The following is a 19,165-nucleotide window of genomic DNA, read 5'->3' as shown; positions in this document are numbered from 1 at the left end:
CATTTGCAGTGTTTTAAAATCTCTGCTCCTATTTTAGCTCATCTAACAGAAAAATTCAACACTATTGCTTGAAAGTTTTACAGAATATTCTTCCCATACAAAACAAAAGCACAGGAAAATTTTCAAGAAATGATTTTGAGTATATTTTCATCTAAAAACTGAAGTGCAACAGGAAGCTTACGATGTTGCAAATCGATATATGCTTTCCAGCAGTTTCATTATCGATAATGTGACTAGTCTCAAAATATTGCTGTAAATATTTTTAATATTATTGAAAATGAATAAGGAGCCTGCCAGAAGACAATTTTTTAGGACTGAAGGAAAAGTAGATATGACCCAATGTTGGGAAACTGTAATAAAAATTTTAAACCACTAATGGGACAATGAACCTAGAGGAGAGCAGACTTTGACGTCAGCACTGGTCCCATTTTTTTGATGATGGATCGGCTATCATTCAACTTTTTGTTTGATGAATTGTCTAATAGTTCAGTCACGCTGATCACAGAATCTTGGTTTGATATTCGATTCTTGCAGACTAGCTAAAAATAATAAGATCTGTCCAAACCGCAACTTTCTGCGTTCAATATTAACAGAGATATCGCCCTTTGAAAAGTAGGGTTTTTAACATCATCCATCACGGTAGTGACACTCTTGGTTTCTTTCACCTTGCTTTCATCTGAGTTTCACATTGAGTACCCAGTGCAAAAGTGCATCTCACTGACTCAGTGTGAAGGCAAGGTGGAAGAGACCAAGGGTGTCACTACCGCGGTGGATGATGTAAAAAACCTGACTTTTCAAAGCGCGATATCTCCGTTAATATTGAACATAGAAAGTTGCTATTTCGACAGATCTTTTTGTTTTTAGCTAATCTACGAGAATCAAGCATTGAAACACGATTCTGTGACCAGTGCAACTGACCCATTGAACATTTGCTTTCTGGGTATGAACATTAAGTCTATATGAACCATTTTCTCAATGCTGGACAGGATAATGATACTATAAGGACAAACCTGAAAAATAAAATCTGTAACATATTGAGCATAATAAAAACGGATAAAAAAGTCTTAGAGGTAACCAAATGAAAAACAGCATTACCACACTCGAGGAACTAGCATGGATGGATACGTTTCATTTTCTCCAGGTACAAGTTTCATTTTGGTGACCGACACACGGCGAATGAACACACCAATGCAGTCTTCTCTAAATAAGACCTCAGGGTCATTGCATCGAGCAAGTCTACCCCCATAAAGCTGGACTCCGTAACTTGCAAAAACGAACATCAGGACAATAAGGAGAATTGATACCTATAAGAGAGAAAAGCAAATTATTAACGGATGCGTGGTACATAAACTTCATCATCTTCAGAAATGCAATTTTAATTATGTACATTGCCTATTTACTATCTTTCCACTTTCAAAATTATAAGACTGTAAAAAAATGTTCAAATTTTATTGAGTACTTATTTAGGTGCTTTTTTTATTAGCACAAGATAATAATGTTCAATGCACTTTTTTTATGTTTCTTCAAAAAAGACAGTGCCAAGTCACGAAAAGGTTTATATTGGGTGCCTGACTGAGATGAAATAATGCTATACATTAATTTTTGGAACCATCATTTGGCACATTTTCTTCTCTTTTTTGCAAAAATTATAGAGTGCTGTAAGAGCAGATCTGAATTTGAACTAAAAACTTCTGCTTTAAAGGAGATACTGGAAAATGAAATCTGCATATCTCATCTTTAATTCAATTTTTGGAGGTTCCTTTTCTTTTCTATATAAAAATGCACTCTTCTTAGACTAGTGTGATGTAGAATTTTATTGTGAGTTACCAGTGCTATTTCCTTGAAACCACGACACAACTCATCGACGACTTTTCGCATGTGAGGTACGAGAGTGAAAATTCTCAGTGGACGGACACAACGTAAAATCATGAGAAGTTGCCGGCCAGAGCCTGGTGGGACATTTCGAGGCAGCCAGCTTAAAAATACAAGACTTGTCTGGAAAACGACAAATTTTAAGTAAGTAATACAGGCGAAAAAAAGAAAAATCTGCAGCGGTTATAAAAAAAAACTGCAAGATGAAAGGCGTTGGGTACAAAGAGGGCACTACTTGAATGCAATGAAACATTGAAAAAGTGTATATATTTGATTTATATTTTCCTTTCTTATATATTAAAAATATGTTACATTCTATCACAGGCTGCTTAAAGATATTCAAACTGATTTTTTCCCATATTCAGGAGCTATTATTAGCTTTATCCTTGGGTACATGCCGAATGGGATTAAAAATATTCACACCAATTTTAAGTGCCATTTTCTGTAAGGCTTTTAAAGCTCTTGCGTACTGATGGTGAGATCAAGAAAACACATATGTATGTGTCTCAGTTTGCAGTGTTGCAAATGCTCTGCTACATTTAATTCCAATGCAGAAGACCTGTTTTAAATGCAAGAAATTTTGTATGATTATATTCTGGTGTCAAATTTTCATCCATTTATACAAAAATATTAGTTTTTTCCTTTTGTTCCCTCTTGACACATTAATTGATAAGATCTATTAAAAAAGTGAAAATTTTAAATCACATCAATTCAGATGTACAATTAATGCTGAAGTTTAGCACAGTACCTACAAAAAATATACAAGATGATATAAAGCCACATTGAATTTAGGATAAATCATTTGATCAATCAAAGAATAATTAGAGATTACTTACAACATAAATGAATAAATCAAGTATCGATGCAACATCTTTCATGTATGCTTTGGGGGTGAAAAATACTCCATCTGCAAGAATCTTGAGCGCTAACTCCAGACTCATGAAAATCACAAAAACATACTCAGCAACCTGAAGAGCAGGCGTTTCCATGACTCGGTAAAACGGTGTTTCAAACATCATTGAAATGCATGAAAGTGTCGTGACACAGATCATCACCCAATCGAGATAGGACACTAGGCTTAGAAAGTTACTGAAAGGAAAATTGTTTGATTGTAAACCAATGATAGGAATGTTACTATGATGACAAAGGTAAAGTTACAAAACCTATTGTTGAATATTAGCGATATAATACCGATTAAAGTGAGCATCGTATTTAGAAGCAAAACTTTGAAATAGAAAATACATTGTCCTCAAATGTTATTGAATTATTATCATACAGAAAAATAAAGAACCCCGCACAGAGCATGGGCTCAGCGGCTCTCAATGAAAGTCGATGAAACTTTAATAGATTGATATAAAGTTCATAATTAAAGGAAAGCCAAAAAATTAGCTCACTTTTGCGAGTAGAAGCCCAGATATTCGCAATTGAATCCGGACTATTTCCTATCATGCCGCAGCGTGGCGGAAGAATTTCGAGTCCCCTCTCCTCTCGTTGTTCGGCGTTCTTGATCAGACCTCACGTCACTCACGTGAAGATAGGTGCTTATGCGCCAGTGCGAATGCCGTATTCCCTCCCTCTCCCCGCATCTGTCAATTCTGTTTCAGCAACTACATTTCAGACTAAACCGGCCGGCGGCGCCGGAACGGGAGAGATGCGAGAAGCAGGGAACTCCATATCGCACAGCCGGAACGGAGCGTCCTAATGAAAGGAGTGAGTGTAAACAATGCGACATCCTAGTTACCTGGTGGGGAGAGGGGGTTTCCTGGCCGAAGTGCTCAAGTAAGGTAAGGCGACACAGAGAATTCACCTCCGCCGCACAGAAAATAGTCCAGGTTCAATCGCGAATATCTTAGCTTCTACTCGCAAAAGTGAGCTAATTTTTTGGCTTTCCCTTAATCATGAACTTTATATCAATCTATTAAAGTTTCATCGACTTTCATCGAGAGCCGCTGACCCCATGTTCTGTGTGGGGTTCTTTAAAACAATTTCAGACTATTTAAAAGTGAAAAAATATGAAATGGCCTTGGGACACGAACTCAGTCTGACATGAAGTACAAAATTCTTTAACATTTTAGTTAGATACTAAGTACTTAACAACCTAGTTTTTAACCTATTTCACTCTGCACTCTATCCTCAGTACCATTTTAAAGAATCCATTTGTGTAAAGAAGAAATAAGGACACAATTTGAGCAGAACTAAACCCTCCTGTCAAATATATGGACTCTCTTTCAACTTTCCCTTGATTTGCAAGTGAATTAAAGGCTTTGGTGAATAAATACTTACTGTAAACTCTTATACTTGACTTTCCTCTCTTTGCCAGTCAAGGGATCTCGAAGACGAGCATCATATCTTGCGTAAACTATTGAGCGACATATTTTCCTGAACTTTCCCTCCCGCGGCACGAGAAATAAAGGCGTGTCAAATAAAGGGTGATTTTCTCTGAGATCTTCCTCACGCTGGTTCCTAAAAATGGTTATGAATACACATGAGTTAGCAAAATTAAATTATCAAATATATTGGTAGGAACATCTGCAGTGACATCTTTAGTGATAGCAACAGTGCTTAGACACCACAACAATGATAGGTCAACATAACAATGATAATAACAGTGGTTTGGCATTTAACAAGGACAAAATTCCTGAGAGGTTAATAATTCTAATTATGTAATCAAAAATAAAGTTGGCTGAGTCTTGAAAGTATCAAACATCTCCTGGGCATGTTTCACTATATTCTTGCAAAGCTTTCAAAGGTATATTCTTTGAAAAACTCGTCCACTTTTTGGCAGTGTCGCCGGTCATAGCGAATGCGAATTCTGAGAGGACATACAGAATTATATGTTCATCAAGATATGCTAAAGTCGATTTTCAATATTTTGGACTTGCTCTTTTAAAGAAACTATCGATCCATTTGATGTGTCTTCATCTTTGGTGATCTTTTACCCTGTGCTTTCGCACTTGCGTTTATCGCAATGATGCTAGGGAATCATTTTTCTTTGTTAAAGGTCCAACGTAAGGACCAAAAGCACAAAAAAATGGTAGATTCAATAGGAACAGTCTGCAAACTTAGGTCTTTTTCTAGAAATTTTGTGAATAGAGAGCTTAAAATGTGATGCTAGACTCCACACAGCCAGTGACATGTGATCTAACACTAAGTACTATGAAGTGACATGAAGTACTATGATTATGAGTGACAGGAATTAAATGTGCAAATTGAGGAAAAATGAAGATACCTCCTCATTTCTGCTTGTTGTCTTTTGGCCTGTAGTAGTTTGATGTCCAAATCGTGAGGACGACTTCTTGCAGCACTTACTCTGTTCATTGCACCTATGTCTCCATTTTCCATCATATGCTCGTACGTCTGTTTCAGCTTGATCGAGCCGCTCCGGACGCTTCTTCTTACCGACCTGCGGAAGAAACTCAAAAATGATGAAGTTAAAATATGCAAGTTCAAATACAAGTTACAATAGTAACAATATTTCCTTCCTTCTCAATCAATAGTGCAATATCTTCCTACAATATTATTTCTCAGTATGAGATTTTTAAAGATAAAATTAAACTTCACTAATAATGAAACTATACAAAATAGACTGTAGACTTCCAACATTTTTGGATACTGAGAAAGCAGACGAAAAACTAAAAAAATTAAATAGCTAGTGTGCAGTGGAGAATCTACTAAATTATTCACAATGTCTTTTTCAAAAGTAGGTTTACTGAACTAAGAATTTTAAACAAACCATTGAAATTTCAATTTAAATTGAAATTTTGAGGCAGTGTTTACTCCAAGATGTCGGTAAAAATGCTTTTCCATGTGGTGGTGCCTATACCTCAATCTTGATAATTCCGCTTTAGGATCTGTTTCTTTGTGGTATATCATGACAATAAAAAAGAGAAACAACAAAAAATCTGTTTGTAAAAATAGGGCTAAAGAATTAATTCTTACTTCTTTTGATCCAAACGCAACTGCTTTGCACTACTAATGGTCCCTTGTGAGTGAAGAGTGCCTTTACCAGGCATTGGTAAGACAGCTGAGTCCCCAAGCATCAATCGTTGATTGTTTGAATCACTGAACAAGTAAAAGAAAAAACTTATGGTCTAGAAAAAATGGGCACAATACTTCTTTACCGTCAACATCTTGTTTAATTTGGTCTTTCTTTTGTATTTAAATCAAGAGAAAAAAAACGCACTTAAATTCTTCAGACAGAAAATGATGACTTTGATTAATAAACCAAAAGTAGAAAGAGGTCTACACCTCACACATACGATGTTATTTTAAATCCCTAAACTTCTGAGAGCGGAAGAAATTTCCAGTTGTACTAGGTAGACTGGCGCTCAATGAAGCTTGGAAAAATTTGGTTCAGCCCCAACTCAGTTATTTTGACAGAGAGTTCATATCCGTGAATAAAGGGAAAAGATCGAACCAAATTTGCATAATTTTGGGAAAAAAGATCAGGCTTACTTTATGATTGCTGTGATTGATGCTTTCCGAAGTTCAGAGGTGATGGTTCGAACTTTTTGCAAATTGCTCAGCAATTTCAATGGTCTTTGCTTTTGGTAAATTACACGTGTATTCAAGACTTCGTTCAGTCTTTTTATGCTTTCAGAGATGCTTTCATCATCTGCCATATCGTAGACAAATTGGCGCATGAAACTTTCACGTACCTGCAGGAAAGACACACAATTAAAATTTACTTCAGGCAAAAATTTAAAATTACTCAACCCTCTATGGCATAACGCTACAAATTTGTAACAACATATTTTTGGGGTTATTAAAAATTGAATCTATTCTCTGTGGAATGATTTTGGAAATTTTAAATAGTTTTTTTTTTTTTTTTTGAATAACTGATTGCCAAAAATTTTAAATTTTGAAAAAAAAATGGGTACTCTATGTCTCTTTCTTATGAAAACTACAACATAGATTAGTGTCCCCCAGAATCTAAGATCCAAAATTAATTCATGCCATAGACAATTAATTGTCTTTCATGGAGAGTATAAACAAAAAAAATTTCAAAGGGCAAATTACACTCAAGCCATACTATGCCGATGTCAAATTCGCCATCTAGGGAGTACCCCCAATGCTACGCTCACGTCTTGAGTGGCACTTTGGGACTTAGTGCTCCTTTTGTCAAAACTGAGAGAGGAAAAAAATGAGAGAAATAGACTGGTGTGTTTAGGTCTCAAGAGCATGGCAGGGTTAGAGCAGTGGCGAGGGATTTTGCTATGGCCCTTCACCTTAGACCTTTTTCATTGTAAGCCAGCTTTCTATTTTGGGTGTATTTATTGATTTAAAAATTCTACAAGTTTACTTACTTTTGGGAGAATGTAGTCAGAAGGTACTTTGTGAATGGTTGACATTTGTGGACTATCCGGAAATTTCTCAAAAACTCGGAGACGGAATGGTAATGTTTCTTTGATTTCTGCACTTTGCTCACGAAACTTAAGCTGCTTCAACTTTTTGATATCTTCGTCTAATTCCAAATTATCTAATATCACAGCAACGAACAAACTTAACACAATCTAGAACAGGACAAACAAAATTACTGATGGATGAAACCTTTGAAAAAGAGGTTAATGCTTTGTATTATATGATAAACATTTCATTTGGAAAAAACAAAAAGATAGGAGATTCACTAGACTGGTCGACAACTAATGGAGGGACTTGGAGGATTAAGGCACATAAGTGCAGCTTTTGCTATTTTGAGAAATGCGTGTTTGAAGTTTCGAAATTAAATGGATCCTTATGCGGAGAGAAAGTTCAAACTGACTTTGTGATGCTTGATGCTTGAAAATTGGAATTTGGAGGCGAATTTTTCATAGAATTTTCATTAAGTTTGGTTTTACTTGAAATCACTAATATATCATTTTTTTCAAAAGCTGCACTTGTGCAAGAATTCATTCAACCATCTTTAGGATTTAAAACTGAAGGAAAATAGTAGTGAATTGGACTTTCAAAAATATATTTAATGAGAGCAGAGTGTAGTCTTTTAAGCATATTTTGGTTGAATTTGCTACTCTTCTGACAAATGAACAGGATTTTAATAAATAGTAACAGAAGAGAATACTCGAACATCGCCTGATGACATTCTATGATAGTAGCAAACTTTTGTGATTAATAATTGCTTTGAAGAAAAGGATACCCAATATAAGACAGATTTAAGATATTCAACTTACTAAAGTTACAAACAGATGATACAAAATGAAGTAAATGGCAACCAACGGAGTGAGCGTTTCTCGAGTTCTAACCATAGTTTCATCCATGACTTCAACCCATGCTTCTTGTGTCAAAATTTGGAACATAGACATGAAAGCCTACAAAACAGAGAAATAAAGCTCAAAAAAGCAAATACGTACTACGTAAGTCATATTGAATGGTATTAAAGCCAGCCATATTGACTGGCATTGAAGCGAGCTTTTGATAACGGCAGGCCATGTTTTTCGAGACTCAGAAGATTATGTGATTCATATTACTGCAGAAGTAATCGATGCTGTAATCCTTGAATTAGAAAACAATTAACATGTTCCTTGTTGAGCAGGTCAAAGTGATCTCTTTTTGTTGTTGTGCCAAACAGGTCATAATAATAGGTCTTTCTTTCCTGAAGTAAGTTTTCAACTTGTTACCACGCCATAAAAGAGCTACCTGCCAACGATTTTTCGAATTCGTATAAATAATGGAATTCTTTTTACCATAAAAGAACATATTGATGGCTGGAGTTAAAAAAATTGTATCTCCATTACAACTTTAAAAATCACTGATTATACTTTATTCTTTTCCCAGAAAACTAAATAAAATGTTTCTTTGCAATTTTATTTCAATATTTTTGAACTATTGAAAAAGAATCCGAGACAAATTTTGGAGAAACTGTTAGATCGTTCGCTTGAGGAAAAAAATAAAACGTTAACGGAGACTTGCTATGTCACAAACAGAAAAACATATATCTTTTTTTACTTTAGCCATTGATATAAAAGTAACATTTTTTAAAAAAAAATAACCAAAAAAATACAAAACATACCTCAGGGAAGGTTTCAAATTTTGTGAAATCACACAGGAAGCAAAACAGCTGCATTGAAATGGAAGATGAGATGATCAAGAGGCACATGGTGAATATGATTAAGCTTCCCAACTTCTTGCCTGGTCCAAAAATCTTGTACACAAAATCTTCAAGCATTGGGGATGCTTTAATCAATCTAACAATCCGAAGGACCTGTGAATAAATCTTTCATTAGAAATTCTATGAAAATTGACCATGAAAGGGAAATTTCATCTAAATAGGACCTTATCACAATTGTCCACCTACTTCTGCTTGTGGGAAATTCATTATTCAATATCTCCGTTGATTGACCAAACGACTGAACTGAGAAAAAAACTTCAAGCGTGAGACCCGAAGTTTATTGATCATTGATCTCTGAAGTTTTTGGACTTATGCAGTCAAAACCTTGAGTTCTAGCTGCTGAGGTTCAGGTCACACATCTGAAATTCAGTTGATACTTTCGTTGAAACTTCCATGAATCAACTGAACTTAAGATGTGTGACCCCGGCGTAGGCAGCTGGACCTAAGTTTTTTGGTGGATGATCCAAGCAAGGTCCAGCAATGTGTCTGGGCTCAGAGGAGCTCAACAGGTAGTAATTTTCATGAAGGCAATGTTTTACTATAGTCAAGCAATATTTTTCGTGTTTTTTTTATGGAAAAAAATTTCTTACTGAAAGTTTTGATGGTGGAAAACACATTCAGGGTTTTTGCAGAATTTAGAAAATAAAATTCCCTGACATTTCCCTGACACATTTTGGTGAAATTCTCATTGATCATTGATGTGCCAGATTATTTAAAAGATGTAATTTGAGATAGCTTCAACGCAAAATCTGTTGTTCGAACTGTCAAATCTATTCTGGAAAGCAATTAAAGGTTACTTAACAATTTTTCCCTAACTTTTTTGTCTTTTTCCCGTACATTTCCAAGTTTTCCCTGACTTTTTCAAATTCCCTGACATTTTCCGGTTTTCCCTGACCGTGGCAACCTGAATAATGAAATGCACTTGGATGATTTGATGGACACAAAAGAAATAATAGCAAAATTAAAATGTTGTAACAATGCAGAGTATACAAACCTGAAAATAAGTGAAAACAGACAAGTATAGGCTTGGAATAATGTGAAGAGTTGTACCGATTGCCAGCATTAGTTCAAACTTGTGATAGGAGTGCTCAAAATAGCCACGGAAACCTAAGCACCATATCTTGAACAATGCTTCTAGGTTGAAGAAAATTGTAAAAACAACCTGAAATAAAAAAAAAAAAAAAAAATTCTGTGCTGAAAAGTCAAGAGTTAATTATTGAAAAAGTATTTCGGCAAAAATAATCACACATCATTAATAAAGTACTTCTGTCCAAAGTGAGAACACTTTAAAGTTGAGCCACATTTAAAATTGATAGCTGCTAAAAGATGTATTTGCCCTAAAGAAGTAAAAGATGTAAAACTACCTATGAAAAAAAACCTATATTTAATAAATACAGTCAATTTATTTCATAATTGATTTTCTCTGTAAGTAATCTCCAAAACATAGTACTGCAATCTTGAAAACATGAGGGATAAATGTTGATGGTTTTCTTGCAATAAAGCATTTTGCCAGAAAAAAATTGGAAAGTTGAGCACAAAGTTACAGCGTTCATATCTTGAACAAGAAAGCAGTGTTTATACGAGAATAATATGAATGAAAAGCTTCTCTCAAAAGCAGATTTCAAAATTTCCTGTATCTAAAAATGACTTCATTTCCTGTGAGAAACGGTTGAAAGAATTACTCAAAGGTTTGTTGAGTTTTTTGAAGATTCTAGCGATTTTAAAATATCTAAGTGATTTTTGAAAATTTTGTAAAACAGGGAATTACCTCAAAATAGTAATACTTTTCGTAAAAAACATATCTTGGCCGCTGGTCATGCTTGAAATTCATTGTTGCCATTACTAAACCATTAGCAAGAATCACTGTCATCATAAGTGATCGAACCAGGGAGAATTCAGAATCGCTTGACAGATAGGAGGGGCAAGCCCTGTGTGTTTGTTTTCATCTACGGTCACTAATCTCCAGCCTACATCATCTCCTGCTAGTATCTGAAAAGAATTGAAAATGAAGAAAATTAAAACCATGTAAATTAAATACAGATTAGCAAACATTTAACTCAGACACAAACATCAAACATATTGATAGATAACCTTTTGCTGAAATCTAAAGATAAATTGAATTGAATGGGTTGAGAAAACGCAATCTCATTTTATGTGAAGGTAATTTTTTTAATCCAACCCATTAGGTGCCTATCATTTATGGTTTCGTATTTAAACAAGAAAGATGCACTTAGAGCTGCTAGTCTCTTCTATGAGAGAAAGAAAAGGGTTTAGTAGAGGAGAGAAAAAGAGGTGGCTTACTCTAGAAATGCTGGATTCTACTGTGAGTAATAATGATGGAAACATAGTTCCTTGCTATCTTGACAAATCTAGCTAGAACTCTATGCGAGTAAACTGATGTTTACCTCATTATATTCTGCCTTTACAATGAGATACAGAGGTCTGAAATTGCAAATTACGCTGTGAACTACTATGTATTGCAGGGCCAATTATGTCTCATAAACTTTGGATACTCATGTTTTTTTTTTGTTTTTTGTTTTTTTAAAAAAAAATTAACCTCCTGACTCTTACATTTGATTTCAGTGTTAACTTCAACCAACAGTCTCCTACACGATTTATGGTGGAGAACCAAGTATTTTTTAGATTTAAAAATGGGAAGCCATTTTTCCATCACAATTTAGCACGAATAGTTCCATAGATTAAAAGCTCAGATAATTTTCAGCTTTGTAGCTCTTTGCAATTACTCACCTGGGAGGCAGTTTTATTTGTAATGGAACTGCGAACTCCCCACATTTGCTGGAACTGGACTCTGATTTCGTTGAATGTTTCCGTGATGACAGCAATGAAAACGTTTTTGACCAACCACGAGAGGAAGAAAATCATGGTGCAGAAGTAGAAGACAGCTCGCCATGCAGGAAGACTGTCGTACGTGCGAAACATGATGAAAACCCAGCCTTCTTGTGACGCTGCTTGGTAGACGGTGAAAATACTTGTTGCTGCAGGGCAAGACCAATTTAGTTTAGCATGACCATTTGATGGAATTTTACAGTACAGGAGTTTTTTTATACTTAAATCTTATCATATCTACCAAGGATGACAGACAGTATATCTTTGGAGCAATTACAAGTCTTGAATTCTTTTACTAATTTCTCTGTTTTTTCAGAGCTGAGCTGAGTTCCTTCATGGAAACCTAAAATTTCCACTAATTTTTCTCCAGATTTCTTCGAATAAATAGAGTTTTCTGCAGCAAAAATATGCACCGATTTTTTTTTTTTTAAAGAATAATTCAGTGGATTCAATATCTATTACAGCTTCTCAATCCAAAAAATAAATAAATCTCATTATATTAAAAAAATATAAGCAGCTTTTTGTGTGTATCTTTAAGCCGATTTTCTTTCTCATTGGTCCTTTCATTAACCATTCAGAAAACGTCATTGAAAATCCCTGGGAAATTTAAATGAAATATTTGATATGGCAGTCTTCAACCTATTGGTATAGACTTCCGATCAATCACTCTTTTGTGTCAATTTGCTTTCTTTAAGATTTTTTTTTAAGAATAATCCAATGGATTCAAGATTTATTATAACTTCTTGATCCAAAAAATAAATAAATAGATAAACAAAACAAGTACTCACCAAATTCATCAAAACCAATGAAACCAATGATGTGCCGTGACAGTTCAAGCTTCATACATTTCATTCCAAGTGGGCACTGATAACCAGAATCTGGATCCATGGAGCAAAATGTATCTGGAATGGCAAGACTGTTGAGTGTGACGTGTCTGGAATTGGAAGAGCGATTGAAAGTTAGCTTTTAACCGGCAAGAAAAAAATTGAAGAAGTTCAGAAGAAACCAAAAACACCTTCCAGCGTTGTGACGTTCCACCCTGAGTCAAATGGTACAGACTCTGACACACACATACCGTGTGGAGTTAGAGTTGTATCAGAGAAATTGCAATGGAGGATGTTGGATGAGAGCTTAATTTTCTTTATAACCAGACTATGTATATCTTTGAATTGAATCTCTCAGTTCAAAAACGACCCATTTTGAAAAAAAAAATTTCAGGAACAATGAAAACTGCACAATAGCCAGGAGAGGAGTGATTCTATGAAAAAAATGAACATCGTAAAAAACCCTAGTTGGGCCGTTTTCGAACTGAGAGATTCAATTTAAGTAATATGTTTTACGATTCTTCAGAAAAATTTTCAGCAGATCCAATACATGTAATGTGCAAATTGTAAGTACATCTCCTAAATCAACTCTTAAACCAAATTTGAATTTTTTGTATGTGTCTCTTTAAACGTTATGTTTCTTAAAAACCGAAGCCTGTATGAGTTAAACTGCGCATTAAACAAATATTGTTGCATTAAGTTTTTTAATGGGTCAATTTTTTTTTTTGACAAATGATTAGTACATTGAATTGAAGGAGAGAGGAAAGTTTTTAAAAACCAGACACAGATAATTTACGTGATTTCTAAATTATGAAGGCAACTTAACTGAAGTTTTGGTATTACATTTGAAGTAGATCATTGATCAAGTCTGAAATACTTCTGTCTAAGTTTTCAGGGTAATTTGTAAACAGCTACACAGCAGATGATGAAAGATGGGATGTATCTGACTTACCGTGGATGAGTATCATTCAGCACACAATGATTCTTTAGTTCGCCAAAAAATTGAACACCAAGTAAGCCATACAGAGACATAAAAAATAGGAAGAACAACGTGACATTGTAAATCTGCTGACTCGAGCGCCTGAAAAGCCGAAGACAAAACATGTCAAGTAATGATGTCATGTTGTATTGTTCCATAGCACACAGAACATAAATTCTAAGTTCCGAGATTTCTTTGAATACAAAATATGGTTCGGTTGTGACTATTCCTGTTTTTTAGCCATTTACCTAATCCATTAAATTATCACAAGTTAATATAATCTCATACTGATTTAACATGATTTTTAATCAAATAATCCTCAATTTATTTGATTGAGGGAAAAACAGGAGAATAAAACTTGAAATTAGTGTGAATCCAGTTATGAGCCGGAGCTAGATTGAAAATTAAGCAAGTTTTCTCCAAAAAAAAAAATGGAATTTTTGAGGTAGAGCTCAGGGTCAATAGTTTGGTAAAATTTTTTGAAATTTCCTGACTCTATATTAAAAAAAAATCCTCACAACATTTGCAAAACATTTCTGATTACTCTGTATCATTGCTGATGAAAGCTCTGGCTACTCGTACCAAAATTATGAAACTTTTCAGAGAATAAGAAAAATTCCATGATTAAAAATACCAAACATTGGCATGAGGCAAATCTTGTTAAGATGCTTTTAGGCCAAGTATGCCTCACTCTTCTCAAAATATGGCATGTTTTCCAGTTTGAACTGCCCCTGCAACTTTGGATTAATCCAAAATTTGAGGTACAAAGACTCAACAACAATCTTAAACAGCACCCAAACGAAAATTTGAGGGAAATTTTTCAAATTTTTTCTTCACAAAGACACAAATTTCACATTGTAGACACATGCAACATGATACATGTAGCTACAATGCTTACTTAAAAATTTGATTAATTCGCGATTTTGGCATGGAGAATTTGAGGAAGACACGGATGAAACGAATCATGATGAGAGGTCTGGGCGCTCGAAGAATCGACAGGTAACTGAACAAAGGGACGACACCAATCATCTCAAACATTTGAAGGATGACAGAGGCCCATAAAAAAAACACCATGCTCGAATCAAACTGGCACCAGTGGTCTTTCAAATACGGAACCTCTCCCTATCAACAAAAAAAAAAAAAAAAAACAGAGGATTAACTGAAGTTGACAATATTTTACAAATGTGTTTTAAGACAAAAAAGAACTGAGATTATGCTACTTACGTTAGGGCCATACTTATGGCCATTTCTCAAACAGATCGTTTCCTTAGGAAGTTCCATCTGGTTTACATTGTGAATGAGGGAGGTTAAAGGGAGCCCTCAAAATGGCATCATAAAAGAGATGATTTTTGCCAATCTCAAGAGAATATCAGCGGTGTAACTTTGGAAATGGGCCTTTGTAAGGGATTACAATGATTTACCACCGCAAAAAGTACAAAATATGGAAGAAAAATTTCTATGACTTTAAAATGTTTGGGGAAACCATTTCACAGTTTCACACGTTCAAAAGCATTTACTTTGAAACACTATACACCCTTCTTCAAACGTCATTATCAATTCAGCATTGATTCTGCACCACAGAGAGTATCTTGGTGATACTTGTGTGGTGATACTATCACCATACGCAAACTAGGCTAGGACAGAGATGCCTATGCCTTAAAATTACTTAGCTGCTGCCATTTTTAGAATCATTATGTTCTTTTGGGGGGGGGGGGGGGCGGCAATATGCCAAAAAACTACTTAAAATGAAATAATAGTGGTCAAAAGTCAATCTAAATTCTCTGATAAATTTTTCTTTCTAAATCAGTATCGTCAAATTCAGAGGAGATTAATCTGATTATCATCAAACCTGCAAGATTCCACGGATGTGCATTTTGGCGATCATTTCGGCAGTGAAGAGAAAAGTGATGATTAGATCACACACAAACGTTACATACTGCAGAGGTGGATACCGCTCGAAAGTTTTGGGTGTGTTGAGACTCACAGAAACCAGACTGAAAAGGGCGCAGGTTCTCATGATTCTTCGAACCCACATCTAGAACACATAGTCATAAAAATAATTTAGGTTTCAAGAAAAAATCATTTCAGTTATGTGTAAGAGAATAATTTAAACAGAAATTACAGATTCTTACAAAATTCAAAATTGTAAATGCTATAATTTACAAATAATTCCAGACAGAGGAGCATGAGAATACTATTAAAGGATTGAAGAGCCTCACTGAGCGCTGCAAAAACCAGGAATAAAGAATGAGTCACCACCTACTAAGTACCCAAATAACATATAGCATAGCATCTGTAGCATAGATTAAAAGCAAGTGCAATTACTTGGACAAATTAATAGACCTTCTGCTTAGGAGTGTTGTTTATGTTGCCTATCTACTAATTGAAGGGGCTCCTCTTATTGAAATTTACTGCAAAGACATTAAGGTAAGTTGCAGGACTTGTAGGTTTTTTTTTATTTTATTTTATTTTATTTTTTTTTTATCGCACGTTGTCTGTCTTTCTAATACATGGAACTTGTTACACTAATCATTTAAAATTGACATTCATTGCTGAGATGATGTGAAGAGATAGCAATTTCATAAAGAAAAAATGTGAGTCTTTTTTCCATAAAATTTTACCTTTATTTCAATATTTTCATTTGCATTGTGCTACTTGGTGGCTCAGAATTGATGGCGTGAACAGAATTTTTTCAAGGCAGAGGGGGTTCGAATTAGGTCATTGGGACCCCTCCACCCAATGGTCAAGCCACTGGGGTAAACAGCTACCTCTAAGAAGAATATGGTGAGGCAAAGAAAATGTGACAATCTACATGAAAAAATCCTTGAGGACTTTTAAAATATTTAGCATTGCGAATAGAGAGGGTCGCACACAGAGTAACAAGACATTTGGTGCCAGTTAAATTTCGATATGATGTTCCTCACAGCTTTTGGAGCTCAATACGATTTTGAAATCGAACTGTCGCCTGAGAGAAACTGGGCTGAAAAGTGAATTTACTGGCATTTTCTAGTGGAAATGTTGCAATATCTGACTGATGATCAAGAAGAAATTGAGTTTCAAGGCAGGCCATGCAGATCAGACGAATGAATAGAATTAAATTCTTTCAAACGACAACTGCATTATAACAACAACTCGATGGCATGGCATGCTTTGCAATATATCGATTGATCTGCTATTTAGGTAAATCTAGGGAAAAGGATCAACCAACCAACAGGTGAGTAGGGTGTTTTCAATGAACACCTTAATAATTGATTCTTTGCCTGATAATGTATCATTCATGCCTCGCTACTGCAACAACTCAAATCTCCATTAGAAAACATGTGTATGTAAGAAGGTTGGAAAATTCCCTTTTCAGCCCCAATTTCCTCAATATTGATAAATAAAAAGTTAGATTTTGAAAGCTCGTTGTGCTAAGGCGCCTGCAAAGCACATCAGATCAGAAAATACTGAAACTCACCTGGCGCCAGATTTCTTACTATTCCATGCGCAGTCCTTAGAAGAGACGTTGTATCTTCTCTTTCTTTCCATTATTCATTTTTTCCTCAGCCCTTCGGGTAGAGTTTGTCCGATGGCTAATGGTTATCTTGATTCTAGAAGTTACTTTCAGTGCTAGACTAATGACAACAGATTTTCTAGAAGAATCTAAACCTGTGCAAACTTAAGTTTCTGGCATCGAATACACTCTCGATAGAGAGGAACTAACCTTGTTCACCCATTCGATATCTGCATTTTCATTTAGCGACTCCTCCTGACCATAGTCGGCTAAAACTTGTTCACCTTTGAGGCTCTGCTTCCTGCCCAGCATCATTTTTAGGCCCTCAGATTGGTGCGGTGCAGATCCTGACAATATAAAAAATTGATTAGTTTAAAAAATGGAAGCCTTCAGAATAGGAATCAAAAATACATCTCCAAGGAAAAGTTCTAGATGACGGGTAAAACCAAATAGACTCCTTGAGCTAGGCGATGCAATGAAACTCGGGAGGAGTCGGATTCTGAAGTTCTGCCCTTTACAGAATTGAAGACATTTCACGCACGATTCATAGTCAATTTTCTGGTGAAAATTCACTTCAGCCTTAAAATAGGAGGGTAAGTAAAAATAGTTTAATGAAGAAATCCTACTTCTAATGTTTTTGAGGATCAAAACCAGTAAGTTACAGCTTCTATATCTGAGGCGGCTTAAGTATTTTTTGGTCAACTTGGTTTTTCTCTGATCTAGAACAAACCAAATTCTGTGAAAATTACTTGGTACTTAAAACAGAAATAGGCTATATTCTGTTTCATTCTTTCTGGACAGGGTTGATGTATGACTTATTTAAAGTACTGCATATTAAGTCCTCCATAAGCTATTTTCTAGAGTAGTTTGCAGGAAGAGATACGACACTACAAATCACTCAACAGTGGCCGACCCCTTTCCTTTAGCCGACCAATGTGAGGGAAGAGATGAACTAGGCTAAGGGTGTATACAAGCTTAAAGAATCTCAGATCAATGAGAAATAATTTTTTAGGAATGACAGGGCATGCTGTAAGGTTTATGAATTAGAAGGTATCTAATTCTTGTGTGGGAAATGAAAGGTCCAGGGGAAGTGGCTCTTGAGATATCGATGATGACTTTTAAATAATGAACGTAAAAAAGAATTCTTACCTGAAAAGTATTAATAAAAATATTTACTGTCACATTGTGAATGCGAGACGCAATGATTTTTCCCGAAACAACAAATAAAAACGGTAAAAATCAATAATGAATAAGAAAAAAATTCAAATTCGATTTGTTTACATTTTATTGATTATTAAATCATGAACTGAACAACTGATAACATACATAAACCAACAGCCAATCAAATCAAGCGAAGGAGATGACGTAAGTACTAGGTTGATACACCATCGCCATGTTGATGACGTACAGGTATTCAACTTTTCTGGCGCGCGAAAATATGAAAACAAGTCGCTCTTCACGAAACCATTTCTGAACATCTTTGTGAACGACGTAAAAAATGGAATAATACAACTTTAATGAGAATAATCCGGAATAGTAAACTGTTGTCACTTTTCGGTTGCTAATTTTCTTGCTAGAAGAGCTTCTTCTACGTTAGCAATATCAAAATTAGTTTTCACTTTTGCGCCTAAATCTTGGAGCGTCATTTCAGCTATATCTTGGGGGGGGGGGGGGGGGGGTAAGAAAGATTTTGAGAAAAGAAAGAAAATTACTAAAATAATTGCTGATTATAATTTAAACTTAAAATTTACAGAGGGAGGGGGGAGCCCCTCTGCCCTCCCCCAATTGGCGTCGCGTCGCTTCGTGCAACTTTTATTTTTATAGAGTTTTGAAAAAAAAAAAAAAATATGAATGAGTAAGTAATAGCATTAGACCTTTAAAGAGTCGAGAAAAAATAAGTTAACATTTTCTTCAAAAGTAGGAAAAAGTGAAAGAAGTGATAAGAAAAGAAGGTATGAAAAAAAAAATCGGATTTAGAAAAAAAAAATTACAAACGAGAAAAGGCAACAAAATCACTCATTTCCTGAGAGAATAGTAATTTCTAG

The 19,165-nt window shown here is 35.1% G+C and overlaps 1 protein-coding gene across 1 annotated transcript in view; it reads right to left on the bottom strand.

Annotated features, from left to right (window-relative positions):
* The window catches only part of na (sodium leak channel non-selective protein na), a 37,810-nt gene extending 19,382 nt beyond the window's left edge, over positions 1-18,428 (bottom strand). Inside the window, 20 exon segments of the mRNA XM_019044613.2 lie at positions 1,096-1,304; positions 1,828-1,995; positions 2,709-2,961; positions 4,156-4,335; positions 5,102-5,275; positions 5,812-5,934; positions 6,328-6,530; positions 7,179-7,385; positions 8,040-8,177; positions 8,879-9,070; positions 9,972-10,139; positions 10,746-10,858; positions 10,861-10,966; positions 11,726-11,973; positions 12,613-12,758; positions 13,601-13,729; positions 14,526-14,749; positions 15,477-15,662; positions 17,331-17,467; positions 18,270-18,428. Of these exon segments, the coding sequence (XP_018900158.2) occupies positions 1,096-1,304; positions 1,828-1,995; positions 2,709-2,961; positions 4,156-4,335; positions 5,102-5,275; positions 5,812-5,934; positions 6,328-6,530; positions 7,179-7,385; positions 8,040-8,177; positions 8,879-9,070; positions 9,972-10,139; positions 10,746-10,858; positions 10,861-10,966; positions 11,726-11,973; positions 12,613-12,758; positions 13,601-13,729; positions 14,526-14,749; positions 15,477-15,662; positions 17,331-17,435 (3,272 nt within the window). The 5' untranslated portion in view covers positions 17,436-17,467; positions 18,270-18,428.
* Between the last annotated feature and the right edge of the window lie 737 nt (positions 18,429-19,165).

Source organism: Bemisia tabaci, chromosome 2 (genome assembly GCF_918797505.1).
Source record: "Bemisia tabaci chromosome 2, PGI_BMITA_v3".
NCBI lineage: Eukaryota > Metazoa > Arthropoda > Insecta > Hemiptera > Aleyrodidae > Bemisia > Bemisia tabaci.
This window is presented reverse-complemented; position numbering and strand designations above follow the sequence as displayed.